General features: G+C 38.1%; 1 protein-coding gene across 1 annotated transcript in view; it reads right to left on the bottom strand.

Annotated features, from left to right (window-relative positions):
- The window catches only part of PTH2R (parathyroid hormone 2 receptor), a gene marked incomplete at its 3' end in the record, with an annotated part of 82,844 nt that overhangs the window by 5,770 nt on the left and 56,103 nt on the right, over positions 1–20,971 (bottom strand). Inside the window, exon 9 of the mRNA XM_081242153.1 lies at positions 1,048–1,142. Within this exon, the coding sequence (XP_081098279.1) occupies positions 1,048–1,142 (95 nt within the window). The remainder of the gene's footprint in view (positions 1–1,047; positions 1,143–20,971) is intronic.

The raw sequence follows: 20,971 nt of genomic DNA, 5'->3' as shown, positions 1-20,971 counted from the left end.
TTGAAATGTTGACTATGATTTCTTCCTTTCTGTGTCTGCGATAGCATTTCATGACAATGTGAGGCAGAAAGAAATAGATTCTTGTTTGGGGATTACAAAAACTAATCCACATGCACCTGACTAGTGGTGCATATGTTCAGGTGGATAGAAGCCACTTACAAAATGATTCAGAACTTCCAAAATGATCATTGGGAGAAATGGACACATTCTTAAGATAGTTTGATAATGATTATAAATACTTAATTTGTCCTTTTCTTTAGCAAAGACGGAATAATAGACCTCCTTCAATCAGTACATTTGAAAGTTCTTAAAAATCAATATTTGAGGGCTTCCCTGGTGGCGCAGTGGGTGAGAGTCTGCCTGCCGATGCAGGGGACACGGGTTCGAGCCCTGGTCTGGGAGGATCCCATATGCCGCGGAGCAACTGGGCCCGTGAGCCACAACTGCTGAGCCTGCGCGTCTGGAGCCTGTGCTCCGCAACAAGAGAGGCCGCGATAGTGAGAGGCCCGCGCACTGCAATGAGGAGTGGCCCCCGCTCGCCGCAACTAGAGAAAGCCCTCACACAGAAACGAACACCCAACACAGCTAAAAGTAAATAAATAAATAAATTTATATTTTAAAATATCAATATTTGGGAGGTACCAATTTGATGAGAAGATTGGAAACAATATAGCAAATACACTTTCTTGATTTTTTTTCAGTTATGACATTATTTTAAGAAGGCAAGTGAAATTGTCTGCCAAGATCATCAACAAGAGATTACATAGTTACATAGGTTACATAGTTAATGGTAAAATCCCCGCTGCTAAGAACAGATTTTTTAAAAATATATTTAGAATTTAAGCATATTGGGAAGGTTTGTTGTTATTTATATTTTCCTAAAATATATATACTATTCTGATAAATAGCACAAGCACAATTAAACCAAACGAAAATACACATTCACAATTTAGTCTCTTAGAGACGTTTCAGATCAACTGATATCTGTCCTTTACTCTAAATAGTAACCAAAATATTTCCTCTGATGGATGTCTGTCCTGGAATTACCTGTATTGTTTTCTTGTGTCATGCCCAACCACATTCGTCTCCCAAATTTTGGTAGCCAGAACTCTAACGGTATTCAGAAACAGAATAAAATTCAGCTGAAAGAGAAAATAATATTAAAAAGAATTATTAAGTTAGTCTTCAAGTTGTTTGTAAAAATTTACATAAATTGCACTTATTTGTATTCAAAGACTGAACATTACCCATTCTGTAAATGTGAATGAGGAAATCTGAGGTAAGATATTGGAAAGATAGGTATTCTTGATTTGCCCTCATGAAAACACAAAGAGATAAAATTTCAACAGCACTAGAAACTAGAAATACCAGAGGATAATCTGCCAGAATCCATGGGGAATCTCCAAACCAAAGTTCAGAAGAACTTCTGTGGCAGACTTGCTGGATAAAGGATAAGAGTTATTATACAAATGTAATTGACAGCCCTTTTTGAAATGAATTCCCAGCTTCTGTATCTATTTTAGGGAGAAGAATAATAGGGTTGCTTTGGGGATGATGTCTCTCTTATGATGTATGAAAAGCACTGGGTGAAGTATACAAGGTTAAAAAAAAAAGCCAGGTAAGATGCTGTATAAGAAAAAGTCTCAGTGTAGGCAATTAAATTGAGGTGTGGGCACCACCAGACAATCACGTTCTGGCTTTAAAAAGGGAGAGGGAGGGCTTCCCTGGTGGCGCAGTTGTTGAGAGTCCACCTGCCGATGCAGGGGACACGGGTTCGTGCCCTGGTCCAGGAGGATCCCACATGCCACGGAGCGGCTGGGCCCGTGAGACATGGACACTAAGCCTGCGCGTCTGGAGCCTGTGCTCCGCAACGGGAGAGGCCACAACAGTGAGAGGCCCGCGTACCACAAACAAACAAAGAAAAAATAAAGGAGGGGGAGGGAAGGGAAAGTATTGGTGGGATAAGACATTTTATGTCCAAGGGCCTCAAGGATCAGTGAAGAAGTCCAAAATGAAGAGGAAGAAAAGATCTCCAGGTCAGGGGTCATAAGGAGGTAGAAGCCCAAACCCCTTAATTCAGGGAGATGTCTACAGTCCAGGAAACGCTAGTACTTAGGAATAATGGAATTGTGGATTGCCAAGAGTGGGTTTCTGTTAATGCCAGAGCAACAGCTAGAAGAGAGGACCCATCAACTCTGCATTCCTCGGGATAAATTATCCTGCAGAGTCTCCAATCATTTCTGGAATTTGGAGGATTCTGGTATTGGGTGATTCATGTGCCCCACTACCCAATCTAGTTGATTATCTGCATCAGCCCTGAATTCCTACCGCCTTCTTGGCCATCCTACCACTGACTACCCCATAGGCAACTCTCACCAATTTCACAGCCTCCTACAAGAACTGGGGGCTGGTTTTCAATAAGTGGTGCCGGGAAAACTGGACAGCTACATGTAAAGGAATGAAATTAGAACACTCCCTAACACCATACAGAAAAATAAACCCAAAATGGATTAAAGACCTAAATGTAAGGCCAGACACTAAAAATCTCTTAGAGGAAAACATAGGAAGAACACTCTATGACATAAATCACAGCAAGATCCTTTTTGACCCACCTCCTAAAGAAATGGAAATAAAAACCAAAATAAACAAATGGGACCTAATGAAACATAAAAGCTTTTGCACAGCAAAGGAAACCATAAAAAAGATGAAAAGACTACCCTCAGAATCAGATAAAATATTTGCAAATGAAGCAACTGACAAAGGATTAACCTCCAAAATATACAAGTAGCTCATGCAGCTCAATATCAGAAAAACAAACAACCCAATCCAAAAATGGGCAGAAGAGCTAACTAGACATTTCTCCAAAGAGGATGTACAGATTGCCAACAAACACATGAAAGAATGCTCAACAGCACTAATCATTAGAGAAATGCAAATCAAAACTACAATGACACATCACTTCACACTGGTCAGAATAGCCATCATCAAAAAAATCTACAAACAATAAATGCTGGAGAGGGTGTGGAGAAAAGGGAACTCTCTTGCACTGTTGGTGGGAATGTAAATTGATACTGCCACTATGGAGAACAGTATGGAGGTTCCTTTAAAAACTAAAAATAGAACTACCATATGACCCAGCAATCCCACTATTGGGCATATACCCTGAGAAAACCATAATTCAAAAAGAGTCATGTACCACAATGTTCATTGCAGCACTATTTACAATAGCCAGGACATGGAAGCAACCTAGGTGTCCATCAACAGATGAATGGATAAAGACAATGTGGCACATATATACAATGGAATATTACTCAGCCATAAACAGAAACGAAATTGAGTTATTTGTAGTGAGGTGGATGTACCTAGAGACTGTCATACAGAGTGAAGTAAGTCAGAAAGAGAAACACAAATACTGTATGCTAACACATATATGTGGAATCTAAAAAAAAAAAAAAAGAAGAAAATGGTTCTGACGAACATAGGGGCAGGACAGGAATAAAGATGCAGATGTAGAGAATGGACTTGCGGACACGAGGAGGAGGAAGGGTAAGCTGGGATGAAGTGAGAGAGTGGCAGTGACATATATACACTACCAGATGTAAAACAGACAGCTAGTGGGAAGCAGCCGCAAAGCACAGGGAGATCAGCTCGGTGCTTTGTAACTACATAGAGGGGTAGATAGGGAGTGTGGGAGGGAGACACAAGAGGGAGGGGATATGGGGATATATGTATATATATAGCTGATTCAGTTTGTTAAACAGCAGAAACTAACACAACAATATAAAGCAATTATATTCCAATAAAGACTAAAAAAAATAATAATAACTGGGGGCTGGGTCTTGAGACCCATACCCTAGAGGAAGGACAGAGCTGTGCTGTGAAATTGTGGAAGAAGGATGTTTTCAGGCTAATAAGAGCTACTAGTTATTGAACACTGCCTAGTTTAAACGTTCACATGAATATGATACAGGAATTTTTATTATGCCCATTTATTATGAATGAAGATACTCTAGCTCAAAGAGATTAACTGATTTGACCTAGACTACCCAGCTATCAGCTGGAATTTGAATCAGGCCTATGTGAGTCTGTATTGTGAATTCTTAACCACTACCTTTATTTTTTAATTAAATTTAACTTTTTATTTATTGAGGTAACATTGGTTTAAAACATTATATGTTTCATGTGTACAACATTTAGACTTCTGTATATACTACATCATGCTCACTACCAAAAGGTAGTTTCTATCCATCCCCTTTACCCATTTCATCCTCCTCACACCTTTCCCTTCTGGTAAACACTACTGTGTTCTCTGCATCTAGGTGTTTGTTTTTATTTGGTTTGTTCATTTATTTTGTTTTGGGGGCGATATTGTATTTGTTTTTATATTCCACATGTAAGTGAAACCATACAATATTTGTCTTTCTGACTTATTTCAGTTAGCATAATACCCTCAAGGTCCATCAATGTTGTCACAAATGGCAAGATTTCTTCTTTTTATGGCTGAGTAGTATTTCATTGTGTCTGAATAGATAAACAGATAGATAGACAGATAGATAGATAGATAGATACAGATATAGATATATAGATACAGATATAGATACGGATATCACATCTTCTATACCCATTCAATGGGCACTTAGGTTATCTCCATATCTTGGCTATTGTAAAAAGTGCTGTGATGAGGCACTTAGGTTATCTCCATCTCTTGGCTATTGTAAAAAGTGCTGTGATGAATATAGGGGTGCATATACTTCAAATTAGTGTCTTTGCATTCTTCATATAAATACCTAGAAGTGGAATAGCTAGGTCATATGGTAGTTCTGTTCTTAATTTTCTGAGGAATCTCTATACTGTTTTCCATAGTAGCTACACCAATTCACATTCCCACCAACAATATGTAGAGTTCTCTTTTCTCCACATCCTCTCCAACACTCGTTATTTCTCATTTTTCTTGATAATAGCCATTCCAATGGGCATGGAATGATATCTCATTGTGGTTTTAATTTGCATTTACCAAATAATTAGTGACATTGGACATCTTTTTGTGTGCTCGTTTGCCATCTGTATGTCTATTCAGCTCCTCTACCCTACTTTTGTTTTTGAGTTGTGTGAGTTCTTTATATATTTTGGATATTAATCCCATTATTGGGTATATGATTTGCAAATATCTTCTCCCATTTGGTAGGTTGTCTTTTTTATTGTTGATAGTTTCCTTTGCTATACAGAAGCTTTTTAGTTTGCTGTAGCCCCATTTGTTTATTTTTGCTTTTGTTTCCCTTGCCTGAGGACACATATTCAGAAAGATATTGCTAAGACCAATGCCAAAGAGTATATTGCATATGTTTTCTTCTAAGAGTTTGTGGTTTAAGGTCTTACATTTAAGTCTAATCCATTTCGAGTTGATTTTTGTGTGTTGTGTGAGATAGTGGTCCACTTTCATTCTTTTGCATGTGGCTGTTCAGTTTTCCCAACACCATTTATTGAAGAGACCATCCTTTCTCCATTGTATATTCTTTGCCCCTTTGTTTTAAATTAATTGTCCATATATGTGTGGTTTTATTGCTAGTCTCTCAATTCTGTTCCATTTATCTGTGTGACTCTTTTTCTGCCAATGCCATGCTGTTTTGTTTACTATAGCTTTGTAATACAGTTTGAAATGAGGGAGTGTGACATCACCAGCTTTGTTCTTTTCTCTTGGGATTTCTTTGGCTATTCAAGGGTCTTTTGTGGCTCTATACAAATATTTGGATTTTTATATTCTAGTTCTTTGAACAATGTCCTTGGGATTTTGATGGGGATTGCATGGAATATGTATATTGCTTTAGGTAATGTAGACATTTTAACAATGTTACTTCTTCCAATCCATGAGCATAGAACATCTTTCCATTTCTTTGCGTAGCCTTCAGTTTCTTTCAGGATGTCTTATAGTTTTCAGTGTACATGTTTTTCACCTCCTTGGTTAAATTTATTCCTAGGTATTTTATTCTTTTTGTTGCAATTGTAAATGGGATTGTTTTCTTAATTTCTCTTTCTGCTAGTCCATTGTTAGTGTATAGAAATGCAACAGATTTTTGTATGTTGATTTGTATCCTGCAACTGTACTGAATTTGTTTATTAGTTCTAACAGGGTTTTTTGTGGAGTCTTCAGGGGGGTTTATATATAAAATCATGTCATCTGCAAGTAGCATCAGTTTGACTTCTTCTTTTTTAATTTGGATGCATTTTATTCCTTTTTCTTGCCTAATTGCTCTGACTAGGACTTCCAATACTATGTTGAATAAAAGTGGTAAGAGTGAGCATCCTTGTCTTGCTCCTGATCTTAGATAGCTTCCAGTTCTTCCCTGTTGAATGTGTTAGCTGGGATTATGATGTTGTCATATATGGTCTTTATTATGTTGAGGTGTGTTCCTTTTATACTCATTTTATTGAGAATTTTTATCATAAATTGGTGTTGAATCTTGTGAGTTGCTTTTTCTGCATCTACTGAGATGATCATATGATTTTTATCTTTTATTTTGTTAATGTGGTGTATCATGATTGATTTGCAGCCATTGAATCATCCTTGAATCCCTGGAATAAATCTTGCTTGATTATAAGATATGATCATCTTAATGTACTATTGTATTCAGCTTGCTAATACTTTGTTGAGGATTTTTGCATCTATGTTCATCAAAGATATTGGCGTGTAAGTTTTGTTTTTGTGTGTTGTCCTTGGCGTCAGGGTAAGGTTGTCCTCATAAAATGAGTTAGAAAGCATTCTCTCCTCTTCAATATTTTCAAGAGCTTGAGAAGGATAGGTAATAAATCTTCTGAGTGTTCACTAGATTTCACCTGTGAAACGATCTGGTTCTGGACTTTTGATTTTGGGGAGGATTTGATTACTGTTCCAACCTCCTTACTAGTGATCAGTCTATTACAATTTTTCTATTTATTCATGATTCAGCCTTGGAAGGTTGTATAATTCTAAAAATTTGTCCATTTATTCTATATTGTCCAATTTGTTGGCATATACCTGTTCATAATATTCTATTTTAATCCTTTGCATTTCTGTGATATCCATTATTATTTCTTCTCTTTCATTTGTGATTTTATTTATCAGAGCCTTCTCTCTTTTTTTAAGTGAATCTAGCTAAAGATTTATTAATTTTTTTAACCTTTTCAAAGAAACAGCTCTTAGTTTCATTAATCTCTTCTATTATCTTTTTAGTTTCTATTCATTCTTTCCACTCTAATGTTTATTATCTCCTTCCTTCTGCTGAATTTGGGCTTCATTTGTTTTTCTTTTCTAGTTCCTTTAGGTGTAATGTTAGATTGTTTATATGAGATTTTTCTTGTTTCTTGAGGTAGGCCTGTATTGCTATAAACGTCCCTCTTTGTACCTCTTTTGCTGCATCTCATGGATTTTGGCATGTTGTATTTTCACTTTCATTTGTCTTAAGGTATTTTTTAATTTCTACTTTGATTTCTTCTTTGACTCAATATTTGTTCAGTTGCATGTTGTTTAGTCTCCACATATTTATGATTTTTCCAGCTTTCTTCTTGTAGTTGATTTCTAGTTTCATCAGAAAAGATGCTGTTATTTTTTCAATCTTCTTAAATTTATTGAGACTGGTTTTGGGTCCCAACTTTTGGTCTGTCCTTGAAAATGTTCCCTGTGCACTTGAGAAGAATGTGTATTCTGCTACATTTGGGTGGAATGTTCTGTATAAATCTATTAAGTCTACCTGATCTAATGGTTTATGGCTGCTGTTTTGCTTGTTAAGTTTCTGTCTGGATGATCTATCCATTGATGTAAGTGGGGTGTTAAAGTCCCCAACTATCACTGTGTTGCTGTCAATTTTTTCCTTTTGGTCTGTTAATTTCTTTATATATTTTGGTGATCATATGTTCGGTGCATGTTGGTGTTGTCCCCTTTATCATTATATAATGTCCATCTTTGTCTCTTGTTACCTCTTTTGGCTGGAAATCTATTTTTTCTGCTATGAGTATGGCTACATCCGCTTTCTCTTGGCTGCCATTTACTTGGAGTATCATCTTCCATCCCTTCGCTAGAGTCTATGTTTGTCTTTAAAGCTGACATAAGTCTCCTGGAGACAGCATTTCATTGGGTCATGTTTTTTTCAATCCATCCGGCCACTTTGTGTTTTTTGATTGGTTAATTGAATCCATTTTCATTTTGGGTGATTATTGATAAATGAGGACTTAGCACTGCCATTTTATCTTTTATTTTCTAGTTACTCTATATCTCCATTATTTCTTTTTCCTTGTGTTTCTGACTGCCGTTTTAGTTTGGTGGTTTTCTATGATATTTTCTCAGTTTCCTCTTTTTTATGTTTCATGTCTCTGCTCTAGATTTATGCTTTCTGTTTACCATAATGTTTGTTTAAAATTCTCATAGATAAAGTTGTTCTTTTTCTGCTGATAGCATCTTATCTTCATTTGACTACATGACTTCTGTATTTTCCTCTTCCATTTTTATGTTTCTGTCATCTCAAATTATCCCTTTATGTGTTGTGAGTTTGTGACCAACTTGAAATAGCTATAGTTGTTTTTACTTTTTTTTTCCCCTTTAACCTCTGTGTTATTCTGATATAGAGTTGCAATTTTCTGATTCTATTGATCACCTTACTCAAAGTTTTGCACACTTTTACCTTTTCGTTTAGGAAAACAGCTCCTTTCAACATTTCTTACAAGGCAAATCTGGTACTAATGCACTCCCTCAGCTTTTGTTTGTCTGAGAAATTTTATTTCTCCTTCATATCTAAATGATAACTTTGCCAGTAGAGTATTTCTGGCTGTTACTTTTTATCTTTCAATATTTTGAGTACATCATTCCACTCTCTCTGGGCTTGTAGAGTTTATGCTGAGAAATCTGCTGATAGCCTAACTGGGGTTGATTTGTAGGTTACCAGTTTTCCCCTGGCTGCCTTTAAAATTCTTTCTTTGTCATTTATTTTGACAGCTTTAATATAATGTGTTGTGGAGAAGGTTTTTTCACATTGAAGTAATTAGCTGTTCTCCCAGCTTCATGGACTTCTATATCCAGTTCCTGCCTCAGGTTTGGAAAATTCTCTGCTCTTATTTCTTTAAATAAACTTTCTCCTCCCTTCTTCCACTCTTCTCCTTCTGGGATACCCATTAACATAATGCTGCTCTTCCTAATAAAGTCAAATAGTTCTCAAAGAATGTCTTCTTTTTTTAAGATTTTGATTCTGTCTTCCCTTCTATCCATATCATTTCTAGATTCCTATCTTCAAGCTCACTAGTCTCTCTTCCATATCATCTGCTCTATTTCCAGTGCTTTCTTCATCTCATTTATTGAGTCCTTCATGTCCAGAGTTTCTCTTTATTTCTTTTTTAGAGTTTCAGTCTCTTTGGCAAAACATTCCTTCTGTTCATCAATTTTATTCCTGAGCTTATTGAACTGCCTTTCTGTATTTTCCTTTAGTTCACTGAGTTTCTTTATGACAGCTATTTTGAATTCTCTATCAGTAAGATTGCAATATTCTGTGGCTCTAAGTTTGGTTTTTGGAGAACTGTCGCTTTCTTTTTGTGATACAGTGTTACCATGGTTCTTCATTGAGCTTGATGAGTTGTTCTTCTGCCAGCACATTGGAAGTAGAGAACACCTTTCTTCTTTAGGTAAAGCTTTTTAAAAAAAAAAAAAACTTGATTCAAAAGATTCAACAGATTACTAACTAGAGGCCTCTCTTGTTTTCTAGTAGGGGTGATATAGCACAAGTTTTTGGTCTCTTACCTGAGCTGCTTCTGGTTATATTTGAGCATCAGCATTTTTCACTCTCCACTACCTCTGTCAGAGGTGTCATCCATTGCCCTGGTTGTTGCTGCTTGTGCCTCTGGGGTCATTAATGCATTGCTGCTAATGGCATCACTACCTGGGACATTGGGTTGGTGGGTACTTCTGCTATGTCCAGGGGCTCAATCTCCACTACCACCCCCACGGGGTGGAGAGGGTTGGTAGCCAGGGTCCCAGGTGTCCTTACCATGTCCAGGGTTGTCAGGCTCATAGGCACTGCCACTGTGGATAGGGTCAGGCAGGGGGAGCCAGAGTAATAGGCATCTCCATAACTGGAAGGACAGGGTCATAGGCCCACTGTCACTGTTGCCTGGATCTTTTTGGCCAGGGGCACCACTTTGGCTGGAAGGCTGGAGTCATATGTTCTGCTTCCCCTGATATTACCAGGTTCTCTGGGGCTGCAGGCTCAGTTACCATGGCTGAGGGTCCAGGATCACAGGCACCACTTCTGCTGTTCTGCCTGGTTCTGCCTCTTCTATGTGTTTCAGCCCACCCACATTTAGATGTGTGGAATTCTCTGATGTCCTGCTGTGTTGAGCAAAGTCACCTTTGTTGAGTTATGGATGTTTTTACTGGTTGTAGATTGAAGGGGAAAGGCAAAGAGAGTGCCACACACTGCCATGATGCTGAAGTCACTCTTAACCACTATCTTATACTTTCTTTTCAGGAGGATAAAAAGATGCAAAACATGAGATTTGAGGATTTTCATTCATCCTCACCCACTACAACACCTGATTCATGTCCACATAATCTTTTTCAATAAGAAGGTGAGAAACTACTACTTGTCTATCACATGAGTGCTACTTTCTGAATGGCCAAACTTATTTCATGCTTCATTAATTCCTCTCTCCCTAAGACTATCCTCCCTAGCAATACAAATGCAGCTGGGAGTGAAAATAGTGGGGAGTGATGCTGTGTAACTACTGTGTGAAGGACCAAGTGCTAGGAGCTGAAGCTGGCAGTGCTGTGGAAGCAATGTTAGCTGGGTATTGTCATTTGCCATTCCTTATTCCTGGAAAAAATAAAGAATTACAAATGGCTTCAGATGGGCCAAACTTAAACTCTGTCCATATTAAAATGCCCATGACCAGAGACTCTGTACTCAAGTCGGTAGACCATACTAAGTAAATACTGCAAACTCTCAGAAACTTATTAAAGAAGACACACACCAATCAGTCCATTGGTTTTATAATTCAAAGGACAGCAAAGTGGATTATGGAAAGAATTAAGAATTAAGAAAAATAGAACTTGCTGCCTTAAAAGATAGGTAAACAAAATACACACACACACATGCACACACACATATTGATACACGCAGTAGCAGTTGAATGAATTTCCAAAAAATTATTATAAATAATTTAGGAAAGCATAGAATATAGGTTAATTAGAAACTAACTTATTTACTACTTACTTACTATTCTAAGTGTTTTAGGTGAATTGATGCTTAGTCTTCAGGGCAGCTCTATGAGATAGGCATATTGCCCCCATTTTACAAATGAGGAATCTGAGTCACAGCTTACACAAACTGTGCATGATCACACAGCCAGCAAGTGGCAGAGCCCTAATGAGTCCCATGCAGCCTGGATGCATAGCATGGACTCTTAACCACTGCACCATGCTGCCCATAAAATAGAGTTGAGTTAATAGCAGATTGAGATGGAGACAGAAATTTTTTAAAGAGCAGGATGGATTAAGAAAAGATTGTAAAGAATCTAACTTATAGCCCAGTTTTAAAGTCAGTATTAGAAACCTAAGCATTAGGTCTAACAGAGCAGGAAAGTGGATTTAGCAATTTAGAAGACACTTGAAGAATCTTCCCTAATGAAAGGATGAAGAACAAAGACTTCTGTGATGAGGGATAGATGCTTACATGGAGAGCACGGAATTCAGAGTCATTATGAAGATTATTTATCTTTCTGAAGGAAATGATAAATAGAACAAATCAATAAAGACATAAAAGAAAAAAATTCTGCTCTAAAGAAAGATCCAAGTCTGCAGAAGGAAAAATGACTCTATATATGGGGAAATGGAATGAAAAAGAACAACACATTCTGGTGAGATTTTTTAAATTTTTTTTAAATGAAATATCATTCAGAGAGAAAAAAAATCATTTAGAGAGTCCTTGCATATCTCAAATAATCTTCTTGGAGGGAAAATTTTGCTTAAAGCTGTTAATAAGCCAGTAGCACATAGACTAAATTTTATGCAAATGTGGTTTTAAAATAATGCAGATATAAACATTAGAGCATCTCTCAATTAAATTTTTAAAGATTTATTCAAAGTGAACCACAGATGAGTTTCAAAGTCAAAATTTCAGCCATGAAACCTCTGGCTCCTCAGGCCATCTCAGAGACTGCTCCTAGAATCACCTCTGCCTGGATCATTCTCCCTACTCCCTCCACTCTCTCACCCCTACTAGGACAGCTCATTCTCAGGCTTTAAGCTGAATGTCACTTCTCAAAAGCTATTGCCTACACCCCAGCCCCACCACAGAACTCGTCACATTTTAATGTCTGTCTCACCCACTATACTTAAGTTTAAGGAGAAATTGATGCCTGTTCCCCCCCATCTCATTCCCATTGCCTCACACAGCACCTGCCATGTTCTTGGTGTTTAATCAAGATTTGTTAAATGAGTGAATGAATAAATGAGTGAATGAAACGTGCACTCTCTAAACCCTACCTATATTGAGGTAAATCAGCATATCCTCCTTCAATGTAGAATTTTCACTTCTAGGTGTCTATCACAAAAGACATAAGTAGAGAAAGAACTCAAAATTTATGTACAACAAATTCCACTGTTATAAAATATCTTTAAAACTATCTATTTACACTTAAAATTTTCATCAATGACTTTGGATACATGATGGGAAAGATTTGCTATCTCCCCTTTCCTGATATTTCCTCCCAGGGAAGGTAGGTCAACTGATGTGCACTTCTGTTCTCCCTACTCCCCCTTACTGTCTCCAACCCTGGAGAAGATGGATTGAAGTACTTGGTGAGTGAATATGGGACAAATACTGAGTTTGCTTAACTCAGCTCATCCTTCTTTTCTTTGGGAGCTTGCAGTGAGCAGACTTTCTCTGCAGCATCTCCAGGCTTAGGAGCCTGCCCCTCAGCAATCTGTGCCTGGGTGGGCAGATCCTGCCTAATTATGGGGTTCTTCAACTGGCCCACTTGGCTAACAGACCGAAGATCACACCTTCCAACCCAGACTCTAACAGCTATAAGGGTTTTGCTTTGTTTCTCTCTCTCCTCCTTTGTTTTATATCTCAACTTATTTAGAATCTGAGCAGTAAAGAGGGATGCTATGTATTAGCTGCCCTCAGAGATTCTCTGAATACATCACATCTCACCCCATATATTGGTTTCTTTTTCAATATCATGAACATGAGACACATTTTTGCTTTGTTTATATGTGTATCAATTCTAAATGTTGAACATTTAAATAATAGATAATAAACTCCTTAATCTATATCAGCTACTATAATTTGATTATCTGTATAATAGATATGAAGACAAAATATGTAGTTCACTTCTTATCCGTTGGAATTCAATTTATAACTTAGGGGTAAATGTTAGAGCTTTAATTTCACTCCAGGTTCTATAGCTGACTGATTTAGAAGAGGAAAGAGATTATGGAGCAGAGATTTTCCTCTGGGTAAAAAAAAAAATTTGTATTTGCAATTCCATCAAAGATCAGAGATTAAATTTTATACATTTTACTTAAAACTTCTCCCTTACCAGTCAGCCCTCTCATGCTCCCTTCTTGTGCTTCATGATCGAGCCTCCTTTAATAACAACTGGGCGGAAATGAATCACTGACTCAACAGCAGCTGAGAAGCTTATGTTCTGTTTGTCCCCTTCTTTTCATATTTTATAAAGTGCACTGGATATGAATTTTTAAATATATTGCTTTAGAATTTTTCTTAAAGGAATTTATTAGAAGTACCATCTTATTCCATCTGCCAGAATTCCCTGAGATATCCTTTGACAGGTACATGGAACAAAACATATATAAGAAAAAAATTGAAAGTCTGGAGCTCTCCATTTAATGCACTCTGAGTAGCATGCAGTCTCCTCAAGGGCCACTACTTAGTTAGTCATTCAAATTAGACCGTTATTCATAGAATGAGCAAGCCCATGACAAATACCACAAACTACCTGTTGACCGCAGACATTAGTCCTTAGCTTGGGTACACAGTGGTGCTGTAAGCCATGGTAGACATCTAAAAACAAGCAAATATACCAATAACAAGGAAGAAAGAAAGAAAGAAAGAGATAGAGAGAGAGAGAGAGAAAGAAAGAATGAATGAACAAAAGAAAGAAAGAAAAAGAAGGAAGGAAGGCAGAGAAAGAAAGAAAGAAAGAAAAAAGAAAGAAAAAGAAGGAAGGAAGAGAAAGAAAGAAAGAAAGAAAGAAAGAAGGAAGGAAGGAAAGAAAGAAAGAAGAAAGGGAGGAAGGAAGGAAGGAAGGGGGTGGGAGGAGGGAGAGGGTGGGAGGGAAGAAGGAAGGAGGGAAGGAAGGAAAAGAAAGAAAGAGAAAGGAAGGAAGGAAGGGAGGGAGGGAGGGAGAGGAGGGGAGGGGAGAGGGAAGGAGGGACGGACTATTGCCCTGTATTTTCCTAAAATCCATCAACATATATAAAGCAAACTATAAACTCTCACAGTTATCAGTTCTCTGTAGGGTTCTTTAAAGCTCAAAAATCTCTGCAATAGCGTTGCCAGATTAACATCAGGCAAGAGTCCCCCAGAATGCTTCCCAACATGGACATTTTTTGATTCTATGGCTTACTTTTGAGAAGCTACCAGAAAATGAACTACTGCCTGTAGAAAAACAAGTACATAAATTCTAACGTCTCCGCGAGTGACTGGCCCTGATTTCCAATTTCAGTGTCTTTAATAAAAGCTTTGGGTTGGTTTAAGACTGAATCCTGGATTTTCTATTTTACCACTCCCACTGTATAAACGTTGCTTATATGTATATACTATAAGAAAAGCAACTCTGGAAGAGATTTTGACCCTCCAAGTATAAAAGGTATATTATTAAATAGTAATACATTAAAATTAGTAATTAAATTAGTAATACATTTACATTTTTATTGATGATATTTACCTTTTCTTGGTACCTTTAAAAAAATAGTTCTTACTGCACATTTGCATTTTAGTTCAGCTAAGGTGAAGCAACACATTGTACAGAGAAATATTTTGGGAGTTTGTGGTCTCTCCAAAGGAATGGATTTAGATGAATTGAAGATATGGGCTTGACTCCTATCAAAAGAAGAAAAAAACATGGATTGCTGTCACCCTGCTCATGGTCACCAACGGCTGAAGCACTGATGTCCCTTTGTTGCTCACCTTAGTTTAACACTGCTTATGGTTGTTCTAATTTTAAATATTTATTTATTTATTTATTTGGCTGTGCCGGGTCTTAGTTGTGGCACGTGGGATCTTCATTGTGGCGTGCAGGGTCTTTAGTTGCAGCATGCGGGATCTTTCAGTTGTGGCATATGGGATCTAGTGCCCTCATCAGGGATCGAACCTCGGCCCTCTGCACTGGGAGAGCAAAGTCTTAACCATTGGACCACAGGGAAGTCCTGGTTGTTCCAATTTTAATGCGACTCTTTAATTCCTGTATCTTTCTTTGGAAGCCTGCATCAAGAAAATGACCTCTCATATAGAAATCTGAGGACCTTTAAAATATCATAATTGATGTCAGAGTCAGTCAGATAGAATTATGTACTTAAAAGTGAATAGCCAGGGTTTCCCTGGTGGTGCAGCAGTTGATAGTCCGCCTCCCGATGCAGGGGACACGGGTTCGTGCCCCGGTCCGGGAAGATCCCACATGCTGTGGAGCGGCTGGCCCGTGAGCCATGGCCGCTGGGCCTACACGTCTGGAGCTTGTGCTCCGCAGCAGGAGAGGCCACAAGAGTGAGAGGCCCGCGTACCGCAAAAAAAAAAAAAAAAAAGTGAATAGCCAGGATTTCCCTGGTGGTGCAGTGGTTAAGAATCCGCCTGCCAATGCAGGGGACATGGGTTCGGGCCCTGGTCTGGGAAGATCCCACGTGCCGTGGAGCAACTAAGTCCGTGCACCACAACTACTGAACCTGTGCTCTAGAGCCTGCGAGCCACAACTACTGAGCCCACGTGCCACAACTACTGAAGCCTGCACGATATAGCCCGTGCTCCACAACAAGAAGCCACCGCAATGAGAAACCTGCACACCGCAACAAAGAGCAGCCCCTGCTCACTGCAACTAGAGAAAGCCCGCGTGCAGCAATGAGGACCCAATGCAGCCAAAACTAAATAATAAAAAAAAAAGTGAACAACCAATAGATCTCTTAGACAGATGTCCATACCTCCAGACTAGTTCATTTAATCCCCGTTCCTGATTTTTTCTTCCAGGGAAGGCAGCTCAATTGATGTGCATGTCTGTGCTCCTCACTCCCCCTTACTGTCTCCATACCTGGAGGGGATGGGTTGAAGTATTTGATGAGTGAATGTGGGAAGAATACTGAGTTTGCTTGACTCAGCCTATCCTTCTTCATCTTGGGAGCTTGTGGTGAACAGATTTTCTCTGCAGCATCTCCAGGGTTAGGAGCATCCTGTGCCTGGGGCACCATCCCCATAAGGCCAAAACCCAAATCTAATCAGATCACTATCCTGCTTAAAATCTTTCAATGTCTTATAATTTTAAGGAAAATTCCAATGTCCTTATAGCACAGAATACGAGTCCAATCATGATTCAACCCCTATCCACTTCCAGTCTGATCTCCTGCATTTTCCACAGATGCACCCATCCTTCCAGCCACAGAAAACATGACCTGTCCATTTATACCCTTAACGTTCCTGAACACATGAAACATATGTGACTTCCCACAACCATGTGGACACTCACTGGTTACACTGGTCAGGCCTTTTGCAGTAACTCCAAATTTCATTGTCAAAGGAACTGATCTAGTTCAGTGTTTTCCAAGTGTTTTAGGGTGTCACCACCATGATTTTGGCCATATCAATATTATTCATCTACTATTATTACTTAATACCCTTCTTCAAGCAATCCACTTTTATTAAATTATTAAAATTTAAATTTCATATCATTACCATCAGTGGAAAACCAATAGAAGCTGCTACAAGCAAGAGGCAACTGTAAAAATAAATACAATGGAAACAAGTCATATAAAATTTTACCTAGACTGGGTTGCCTGTCCCCCACCTCCATCCCCCAAAGGAAGACACCACACACATTAGAAAAGTGTTAAAGACCAGTATCAAAATGAGACCTCCGAGATGTGTTCAGAAGGGTTGGAGAGGGACCAATATTCTCAATGTTAATTGATTTTACTTAATAACCTTGCATGCACTACCTAAATCAATCCTCTCATGTACCAGGGTATGTGCTCTCACCCTGGCAAACACTGGCAGAGCTTAAATTCAATTACCACAAACAGGGAAAACTGTGGGTTCTGGAACCACGCTGCCTGAACCTGACTCCTACTTCAGCACTTTCTAAATATATATACCTAAGCTAGTTACATAACTGCTCTTGGACTCAAACTAAGAATAATGAAAATACCAATCTCAAAGTTGTTTGAGGGTTAATGAAGGAAAGGTTTTGAGATAAAACCTGAAGCAAAAAAACGGACCCCAAAATATTTATTCATCAAATGATAAATAGAAAGAGATTTAACTCTGTCAAGGGACAAAAGAAAAGACATTTTGGTAAAAATGAAATTGAGCAGGGACTAGAAAGACCATTTGATCACACATCAGAGGATGATGAATGAAAGGATGGAGGGATGAAGCAGACAGGATGAAGGAAACAAGTAAAGACAAATACCACAGAGTTTCTGTTTTTCTTTTCCCTAACCTGTAAATCCAAGATCTCAGATTTCTGCTAAGACCAAAGCTCTCTCCACCCCATATTACTGGCCTCTTCAAGACCATCTTGTAAATGCTCATGAGCAAGTCTGCTCAATTTTACAATCTGTATTTTTATGTCTGTGGTTTTATTTCTCTTCAGCTATTATAGTCTCTTCTGGTTGACACCAGTGAAGACGTAGGTTCTCGGGTGTCAGGGGGCAGTGTCCTGCTTGGTTGGGATTTATCACCTCTGCCAACTTCACCTTCACCACTTCTAATCCATCCTGCCCTGCCTGTGGCTTCTCCTGCTCTGTGGGCCAAGCACACTGTTCCTCCTAATGCTGCTCTGGGAGGCCTAGACTAAAACAATGCTTCATGTCCTGTTGTCAATTAGGAAATATTCCTTTCATATTTTTTTAGTAAATTTATTTACTTTTGGCTGCATTGGGTCTTCATTGCTGCCGCAGGCTTTCTCTAGTTGCGGTGAGCAGGGGCTACTCTTCTGTTGCGGTGTGCAGGCTTCTCATTGCAGTGGCTTCTCTTGTTGCAGAGCACGGGCTCTAGTCATGCGGGCTTCAGTAGTTGTGGCACGCGGGCTCAGTAGTTGTGGTGCACGGGCTTAGTTGCTCCACGGCATGTGGGATCTTCCCAGACCAGGCATCGAACCTGTGTCCCCTAAATTGGCAGGCAGATTCTTAACTGCTGCACCACGAGGGAAGCCCATTCCTTTCATATTTTAATGCTATATAGAAGAACTTAAAATCATCTTCAAATCAACAGCAGGATGTTGAGGGTGATAATTAATTCTATTTAGAGACATTTATTTTCAGAACAAAAATTAATGTTTCGAATGACCCTAATTCTCTTAAACATAATTTTGCCACATATGAACAAAACACAGAAAACCATAGTGCTACCATTTTAGACTCTATGATTCCAAAATCAAGTTGTTCCTTCCAAATTTGTACTAAAGTCTGTGATTATCTCTGAAATTCAATCCTCTTGATATGACTTCTTCAAGTTAGAACCTATGAACGTTCATCCATACTATGAAATGAAAGACTAAAAAACAAATCTTTTATTCTAAAGTTAGCATATAAAAAATTATAAATGTAGCCATAAAATTGAAAAGATTATTTTCCCATAACTTCAAGAAAAATTTTGACATGCTTTGGAATGTAAGTGAAAAGAACATGGTCCAAAAATGCAGGTTATAGTCTTTGTTTTGTCACACTGGCTGTGCGACCTTTATCTGTGTGGGCTTTAGTTTCCTTCTCTAGAAAATAAAAAGGTTGTGTAAGATGGACTCAAAAGTTCTGTAATTATACTGGTTTTCTGCTCTTATTTCACTTCTTCCCTCTTGCCGCTTCCCAGAATATTTACTTTGTATGTATGTTTTATTTTTTCAGCAAGTGTTTATTGAGTGTCCACTCTGTGCCAGGAAAATTACAAGGCATTAGAATACAGAAGTTGAGAAAAATATGATTCTTGTTCACAAAAACCTTTCAGTTTAGTGGCCAAGATGGACATTCTACAATCAGAAGCATTATACTTGATGATGATCTTGAGAAAGAAAAACCTCATCGTGCTCTGGGGGTTATAATAGATGACCTAATTTTGATTGGGGGCAACAAGAAAGCCACAATGAAGAAGTGACATTTAAAGTGAGGAGTAGAAGGAAGCATATCCCAGCCTTCCAGGGGTACAGGGCAAAGTGAAGAATAGTCTTGAGGGGGCAGCCATGGACAAGTTCAAGGAACTGAAAGGGAAACAACGAGGCTAAGGCAAAGAGCATAAAGGGGTGCAGGCATGAGTGACAGGGTCTCCTATGGACTATCAGGGATGTTGCCTTTTATTATAAGTGCGGGATGTAAGCTCTTTATTATAAGAGCTCACCTTATTTACTGTGAGCTCACTAGGTAGGGACATTGACCCTGAAATTAGAATCTGAGCTCCACCACTTACTAGCTGAGTGACCTTGAGCAGTTTCCTCGTTTAGAGTTATTGGGAGGATTAGATCAATCAATGTAAATAAAGTGTTTAAAACAGTGTCCAATGGTGGTAAGCACTTTGCTGTGTCTGTTGTTATTATTAGCATCAATCTTCCTGGCTTCAGGACACAGAAGAGCTCAGAGGAAGGAGTACTACATTCCAGGTGCTGAGACCAGGGCTCCAGGTGCATCTCTTCCCATACAGGCTGTTTCCACAGTAAAGTGAGGAAACCTTAAAAGGAATTTAGATAACCCTGAATTGTAATAAAGAAACAAAAAGGTAACTTTAAGTGAACAGAAAGGTGTTCTTGAATCTCTTCTGTGATTTTTGAGATTAAATGGATGTTGTAATATTGGAAAAATATTTAAGAATTCTTGCTTCGCATTGCTCATAATATTAGTTCTAGAAGACGAAAATGGCATCCCACCTAAGTTTCCTTCAAAATTTATTGAGTGTACCATCATTTCTGGTTCTCTTTCATCAGTGGTGAATCTTTCAGAACCTCTATAATCACCTAACTGCACTGTTTCACACTGCAATTTAGAAACCTCAGCAAATAAACTTCTCATCCACACTGGTGATGTGAGTAACTAAGATCTGTAAATAAACAACAAAGCTTTGGATAAAAATCAACTATTTCAATGGAAAATGTCCTATGATTTACTTTTTTCTCCACTGTTCTTTGCTTCAATTCCTTTTACAAGGATCCCTTGGATTTTAATAAGCCCTTCCTTTCCATCAAATGAAAACACAAACAATGTTCTTAAATTTGCCTCATTTTTATAATATTTAATTACCTCTTATTTATCAATTCAAGTACAAGGCACTGAAGACACAAAAAGTATTAAGACATGGGTTATCCCTTTAAAAAGATGGTAGTAAGAGATGGAGGAGCAAACATAATAAAGGAGGAAGAGAGAGAAAGGAAAGTTAAAGGCTTGGAAATGCAGATAAGGTTAGCATATCAGTGCATAAAAGGGAAATCAGAGTAGTAAACCCCAGTTAATTTATAAAGTTAATTATCTTCTTTAAGTTTATTGATAATCTCTCAGGGATATAGTTTATCACTAGGTTTGATGGGATGGTTTATCACTACATTAATACAGCAGCACTTCATTAAAATTAATATGAGTTTCTAAACTGAAGTCATTCATTCATTCATTTATCCACAACGCATTTTTAAAAATTTTATTGAAGTATAGTTGATTTACAATGTTGTGTTAATTTCTGCTGTATAGCAACATGACTCAGTTATACATATATCTTCTTTTTCATATTCTTATCCATTATGGTTTATCATA

This window comes from Mesoplodon bidens, assembly GCF_964165515.1.
Source record: "Mesoplodon bidens genome assembly, chromosome: 8".
Taxonomy (NCBI): Eukaryota; Metazoa; Chordata; class Mammalia; order Artiodactyla; family Ziphiidae; genus Mesoplodon; species Mesoplodon bidens.
The sequence above is the reverse complement of the archived record's forward strand: the minus strand, read 5'-3'. Positions and strand labels throughout refer to the sequence as shown.